This window comes from Diplotaxodon limnothrissa, linkage group LG1, assembly GCF_057381915.1.
Source record: "Diplotaxodon limnothrissa isolate DT_005_m linkage group LG1, D_limnothrissa_male_GT1.1, whole genome shotgun sequence".
In the NCBI taxonomy this organism is placed as follows: Eukaryota; Metazoa; Chordata; class Actinopteri; order Cichliformes; family Cichlidae; genus Diplotaxodon; species Diplotaxodon limnothrissa.
The window spans coordinates 2,969,668-2,976,964 of NC_140596.1; the positions used below are offsets into that span (position 1 = coordinate 2,969,668).

Genomic DNA, 7,297 nt, shown 5'->3' on the forward strand with positions numbered 1-7,297 from the left:
GCGATTCAATCGCTCGTTTTATTTTATGGGAACACGTGACTACCAAACATGAACCAGGACCAGCTGGAACATTTTAACGTCTTCCAGCCTTTCTGCACAGTTTCCTGCTGCTGATGTTCTGCTTCACAGTTTACATTCACAGCATCGTGTAACTCCTGCAGGTTATAGTTACTCTGAAGGTTTCTCAGCATCTACTGTTACAGAGTCAGAGTTACCACAACATGTAAGTACCGGGAAAAACAATCCTTAAAATATATTTTTTACATTAAAGGTGAGACGTCAGATCAGGTCGTACCTTGACGGTGCAGTCGTCGCTCGCTGAAGCTAACCACTTCCCATCAGGACTGAAGGCCAAACTCCTCACAGCCTGAGTGTGACCCTGCAACACCAACACTGGTCAGATTTTTGCTATCGAGACTCATGTGAAGCTTTTATTTTGAAGGAAAGTAGAAGCCCTGAGCCTGGTTCTGGAGTTTTTCCTTCCCACTGTCGCCAAAGTGCTCATAGGAGGTCATATGATTGTTGGTTTTTCTCTGTATGTAGATCTTAAAGTATAAAGCGCATTGAGGTGACTGATGTTGTGATTTGGCGCTGCATAAACAAAATTAAATTGAAGTCTCTCAGTTCTTTTAAATGCAATAATCCGTTTACTGTAAGACTCCATAAAAGCTCCGACTGACACAGTTTAATCCGAATCATTCTGAGCGTCCTCGGCTTTGGCGCACAGTGACACCCATAAAATCGGCTAGTCTGACAGATAAGGAGAAGACGACGGTGGTATGTAAACTGTGTTTTTGTGCTGCGTATTGTTTGTTTGAACGCAGTTTGGATTCTGACCATAGAAGATGTTTTTGTGACACGCCCACCGCTACGTTTGCTATTCGGTTTGGTGTGTGTGTGTGCTGTGGCTCTGCAGGCGTTCACCTGAGTTTGAAGGAATTGCTGTTGCCTTTGTTTTGGATTTTGGCATGCTGCTTATGTTGAATGCTTAAAATGAGTGGATCACAGGCTGCATCTGTTGTTGGATAAACTGAAATTGGATAAGATTAAGGAGTATGCTAGAAGAGAGAATAAAGCGATCAGCAAAGAAGGCACCCACAGCTGTGGCCAAACAGACTGCAACAGATCGGTCTCAGAAGGAGCACCCAACAAACTCCAATGCCACCTTCCTCCCACTATCTGTTAAACTGTTTAAATGGAGTGTGAGGCAGACATGCTAAAACAGTGACCTAAAAGCATTACCAATAAACAATGGGATCAATACATAAATGAAAGAAATGCAGCTGATAAAAAAGCCATAAACTACTTTCATTTGTTTAGTGGTGATTGCCAGTTTAGTTGGGTTTTTTTTGAGACACAGAGAGTGAGAGATCCTGTCCTACATTACTTTAAAAAAGAAGATATTTTCAGAGCTGTTGATATATGAAGCTCTGAGCATTGAGTGTTGCATTGTGAGAGTTTCAGTAAAAAGCCTGCAAATTATTGCATTTATACTGGAGAGCAAAGAAAAATTAAATTCTACTTGTACTATGGAAAATCAGTTTCATAAAAGCTACATAAACAGAGCTGAAGAAGACTGCGTTTGTAAAACTAGCGGTAACGTGTGAGAATTATAAGTTATAAGACTGTTTCTGCTATCGATACAATTTGTGTTGTTAATCCTAAATGATTCACGGTGACAACATCATAAGAACAAGGTCATTTTACTCCACACACACACACATTTGGAAAATCACATAGTTTGACCATAAAAATTCCCAGAATAATTAGTATTTGAGATTGCTGAAGCAACATCACTAAAGAAAAATATCCTTGCATGTCACTTTCGTTTAAAAATATAAAAAATGTGAAGTTTTTTTTTTGTAAAACATAAAAACATAAAAACAACAAAACTTAAGACCTTAAGAAAGAGATAAAGGATTGAGAAAGTTTATTCATGCAGGTCCATATGACAGAGAATATGCATGTTCTTTTAGTTTTCATATTATTATAATTTATATTTAATTGTGTTGTGGTTTGCAGTGTTTTGTGTTCTTTTCACTTTAAATTTGTGAAAGGAAAAAGCTGAAATTTAAATAGTTAAAACTTGAAATGTGAATAGTTGATTTTTGTATTATATGATTTATTTATTACATTTTATGTGGAGTGAATAAATAAAAGTATATTTACGGTGGCCCCTAGAGACAAAGCACATACAAACTTCAAATCACGTACGAACTCTGAAGCATGTACAAACTCCAAAACACGTAAAAACACGTACAAACTCCAAAACACGTAAAAACACGTACAAACTCCGAAGCACGTAAAAACTCAGAAGCATATAAAAACTCAGAAGCATATAAAAACTCAAAACACGTACAAAAGACAACAGAAGTGCTCCAGGATGCTGGGCGCAGTGTTGAGCCTTTGTTATCTTGTGGCTACACAAGCCAGCAAGTACCAACGACCGGATTTGGTGTGTGGTAATAACAGGTAAATGAACTTTTTTTTAAATTATTTGAATATATATATGAGTGCCTGTGTATAAATACACAAACAATACACACATGCTTTCAATTGTGTAATTTAAGTGATCTAGTAGCTCTGCTTTGGAAGTTCAGTTCATGCTAGAAATGTGTTTTGGAGTTTGTACGTGTTTTGTCTCTAGGGGCCACCGCATATATTTATATATAAACATATATAAATAAAACCACTTGTTTTTATGTTAGTAATTCCTTTTGTGCATAATTTTATATTATTGTTAATAATAAATTAATTAAAGCAACAAAACAACCTGAAGAGCCGGCTCTTTTTAGTGAGCCGAACCGAAAGAGCCGGATCTCTAAAAAGAGCCGGAAATCCCATCACTAGTGACCACGTGTCTGTGTGTGTTTGTTTTGTATGTGATGGTACAACTGTGGAAAACAAGCATCAGAATGTAGAGCGGGGCTTAAACATCTGAAAAACATCAAAAATCTGTCAGAAACCTGAAAACAACCAGGATTTAGCTTTTCACACGGTGCTGTTTCCAGGTCAGATGAGGTCAACTCATTTGCATAAAAGATCAGATTCCACTGAAGCAAATGTCCACATCACACTTTGTTAGGTCACCACAGGTGTGTTTACCAAATCCACCTGCAGCCACTGTCCACCTGTTAGAAACGTGCACCTGGATTCGAGCAGGATATTAGGAGCCGGCCTGTCATCCTGAGCACAAACTTACCTTATATCTGAACACGTATCCTTTCCTCCGCAAGTCCCACAGCTGACAGCAGAAAAGAAGAGACATTTCATTAGAGCGGATTAAGACTTCAAGGATGTTCTCACACAGGAAAGCACGCCTACCTTAATGTTTGTGTCCATGGAGCTGGAGGCCAGGAAGTCTCCAAAGGGATGGAAGCCCAGGCTGGTGATGTTGGCTTTGTGTCCCATCAGAGTCCTTAAAACTGAGCACAGGAAGCAGCAGGGTCACCTCTTTGCATCTCTTTCTAACTAAGACCCAGCTTAGGTGCATTAAAACGCCTCCGCATGATGGGACGGACGATTATTCTGACTGCGGGGTACAACGTCCTCCGTTACAGCCTGAGACTGAACACTGAGGAAGCTGTATCAATTTTCAAAATAAGAGTAGATGGAAAAATACTACTAATAATAACATATACTCAATCAGACTGATGTACTATATTACAGAGGCTGACATCATGTGGTATGACGGATGTCCTGTGTCCTCGAGGCAGCAGAGGTGGAAGAGCTCATAGCTCAAACTTTGCACTCAGAAATTTAGAAAAAACTCACCACACTAATAAAAAAAAGCAAGTTGATTTTAACATGTTTCAGCTCTTTGTGTGTCATATTTCTAATCGACTGGTTCGCTCACTTCACTTCTCTTTGTCAGTGTGAACCTTACGCTGTCCACCGCTGATCTAAAGCACCTGTGCAGATAAATTACGCACACAGACAGTTTAGAGGCGGTGAAGCTTTGACTAAAAAGCCTCGTAGCCACAGAACAGACAGAGTCTTACTCTTGGCAGCCTCCAGGTCCCAGACTCGTATTGAACCTGACTGCGACCCGGCGGCGACCTGCTCCTCCGACACGTTGAAATGGATAGACTCCACTGGGTTCTTGTGACCAGTCAGACTCTGAGAGGAAACAGTCAGAACAGACATCATCACCTAAAACTGCACCTCGCTCCTTTCTCAAAAACTCAAAACACAGACTGTATATCAAAATGTTAGTGTTAGTGAAGCTGCTGAGGGACACCACGTCACCTGTCAATCACAAAATAAGCCCACCTTCATCTCCTGCTTTATCGTCCCCTGAACACTAATGGAAACCATCATTTCCAAAATGAGCTTCATCTTTTATTCAATAAGACCTGAAAACAGCGACTGAGACCATAAAGCCGTCAGGAAACTGTTTACTGAGCTCAGAGATCAGGTGAGGAGGCGGCTCGTTTTCTCACAGACTTCTATTCACAGTCAGAGGAGTCGCCCCCTGCTGGACATCCATGAAAAACGCAGGTTTAAGCTTCACTTTTCAGAATTCAAATCTACACCCATCCTTTATACAGGGAGTGCAGAATTATTAGGCAAGTTGTATTTTTGAGGAATAATTTTATTATTGAACAACAACCATGTTCTCAATGAACCCAAAAAACTCATTAATATCAAAGCTGAATGTTTGTGGAAGTAGTTTTTAGTTTGTTTTTAGTTTGAGCTATTTTAGGGGGATATCTGTGTGTGCAGGTGACTATTACTGTGCAGAATTATTAGGCAACTTAACAAAAAACAAATATATACCCATTTCAATTATTTATTTTTACCAGTGACACCAATATAACATCTCCACATTCACAAATAAACATTTCTGACATTCAAAAACAAAACAAAAACAAATCAGCGACCAATATAGCCACCTTTCTTTGCAAGGACACTCAAAAGCCTGCCATCCATGGATTCTGTCAGTGTTTTGATCCGTTCACCATCAACATTGCGTGCAGCAGCAACCACAGCCTCCCAGACACTGTTCAGAGAGGTGTACTGTTTTCCCTCCTTGTAAATCTCACATTTGATGATGGACCACAGGTTCTCAATGGGGTTCAGATCAGGTGAACAAGGTGGCCATGTCATTAGTTTTTCTTCTTTTATACCCTTTCTTGCCAGCCACGCTGTGGAGTACTTGGACGCGTGTGATGGAGCATTGTCCTGCATGAAAATCATGTTTTTCTTGAAGGATGCAGACTTCTTCCTGTACCACTGCTTGAAGAAGGTGTCTTCCAGAAACTGGCAGTAGGACTGGGAGTTGAGCTTGACTCCATCCTCAACCCGAAAAGGCCCCACAAGCTCATCTTTGATGATACCAGCCCAAACCAGTACTCCACCTCCACCTTGCTGGCGTCTGAGTGGGACTGGAGCTCTCTGCCCTTTACCAATCCAGCCACGGGCCCATCCATCTGGCCCATCAAGACTCACTCTCATTTCATCAGTCCATAAAACCTTAGAAGAATCAGTCTTGAGATATTTCTTGGCCCAGTCTTGACGTTTCAGCTTGTGTGTCTTGTTCAGTGGTGGTCGTCTTTCAGCCTTTCTTACCTTGGCCATGTCTCTGAGTATTGCACACCTTGTGCTTTTGGGCACTCCAGTGATGTTGCAGCTCTGAAATATGGCCAAACTGGTGGCAAGTGGCATCTTGGCAGCTGCACGCTTGACTTTTCTCAGTTCATGGGCAGTTATTTTGCGCCTTGGTTTTTCCACACGCTTCTTGCGACCCTGTTGACTATTTTGAATGAAACGCTTGATTGTTCGATGATCACGCTTCAGAAGCTTTGCAATTTTGAGACTGCTGCATCCCTCTGCAAGATATCTCACTGTTTTTGACTTTTCTGAGCCTGTCAAGTCCTTCTTTTGACCCATTTTGCCAAAGGAAAGGACTTTGCCTAATAATTATGCACACCTGATATAGGGTGTTGATGTCATCAGACCACACCCCTTCTCATTACAGAGATGCACATCACCTAATATGCTTAATTGGTAGTAGGCTTTCGAGCCTATACAGCTTGGAGTAAGACAACATGCATGAAGAGGATGATGTGGACAAAATACTCATTTGCCTAATAATTCTGCACTCTCTGTATACAGTCTGCGCTCTGCCATGATGTGGTGCACTACACACAACGTAAGAGGTCAGGCAGGTTAGTTTAGTTGGAGGAAGATGGCGAGCAGTGGAGGGGAAACATGAGTCTGTTTAATTCCCATGGAGCGAACTCTGTTTTCATCATTTAACAATCAGAAATGAATCAATAATAAAGATAAAAGCGTGAGGTGGTGACAGGAGAGAGGCAGGTGTGGGCATCATGACCTGCAGACTGCAGAAGAGCAGTAGGTAAAGGATGGGTTCCTTTGAATCTGCTCATGTTTCAGGCCTAAAAAACCTCGACGGAAACCTTAAAAATTAGAAACCCATCGCATTTTGCATTGCGGGGGACTCACCATGATGCAGTTGGCCTTGCTGACGGCCCAGATGTTGACCCTGCAGTCCTCTCCTCCTGTGGCCAGCAGGCGGCCCGAGCTTTTCCCCAGAGCCAGACAGGAAATGGAGCTGGATTGAGCCTCGAACTCCTCTGTACGGCAACAAAGGAGGAACAAATTCAGGTCGGGCTGGGCTGCTGGACAGGAAGGGTGTGATGATCGTTTGAGTAACTTTAATACTCACGAAGGCGCCATGCGATCTTGGTTGTGCTGGAGGCAGCCATACTGGTCATACTGGGAGACTGGCTGCTGTGTTTGACGACCCCGGCTGAGGTTAATTCATGAGACGGACATCAGCTCCTGGTTTAAAATGGAGCACTGTAACAAAAAATAATTTCCCCCAGGGATCAATAAAGTATTCTGATTCTGATTCTGATTTAGTGTTTGCACTGAGCGTCAAACACCTGCAGGAACACAACACAGTGATAAATAAGTGATAGAAGAGATAAGACATATAAAACCGTCTCAGTCTCGCCTCTCTGACGCTGAGCTCTCATTTCTACTCCCAGTGAAGATACCATCGTCTTCAGCTCGGCCTCCAAACCACACAGGTGTCACTACCACCCTGTAAACCCTCCCTTTCATGCTGGCTGCCGTCCTTCTGTCACAAATCACCCCTGAAACTCCACCAAGCCTGCACACTTCTTCATGTCTCTTGTGTGCTGTCCCTTGTTTTGGATGGTTGACCCCAAGTATTTAAACTCATCTATTATTGGAAAACACTGTATACAAGCCAGAAGCCAGATGATATAAGTTAGTTAAACTGCAGGAATGTCTTAAAGATATAAAA

The 7,297-nt window shown here is 41.9% G+C and overlaps 1 protein-coding gene across 1 annotated transcript in view; it reads right to left on the reverse strand.

The window, feature by feature from the left end:
• Window positions 1-7,297, reverse strand: part of LOC146639238 (katanin p80 WD40 repeat-containing subunit B1-like) — an 11,643-nt gene extending 4,346 nt beyond the window's left edge. Inside the window, exons 1-6 of the mRNA XM_085357312.1 lie at window positions 6,692-7,297; window positions 6,469-6,599; window positions 4,002-4,119; window positions 3,325-3,425; window positions 3,203-3,244; window positions 296-379 (exon numbers count right to left, since the gene is read on the reverse strand). Coding sequence (XP_085213438.1) covers window positions 296-379; window positions 3,203-3,244; window positions 3,325-3,425; window positions 4,002-4,119; window positions 6,469-6,599; window positions 6,692-6,740 — 525 coding nt within the window. The 5' untranslated portion in view covers window positions 6,741-7,297. The remainder of the gene's footprint in view (window positions 1-295; window positions 380-3,202; window positions 3,245-3,324; window positions 3,426-4,001; window positions 4,120-6,468; window positions 6,600-6,691) is intronic.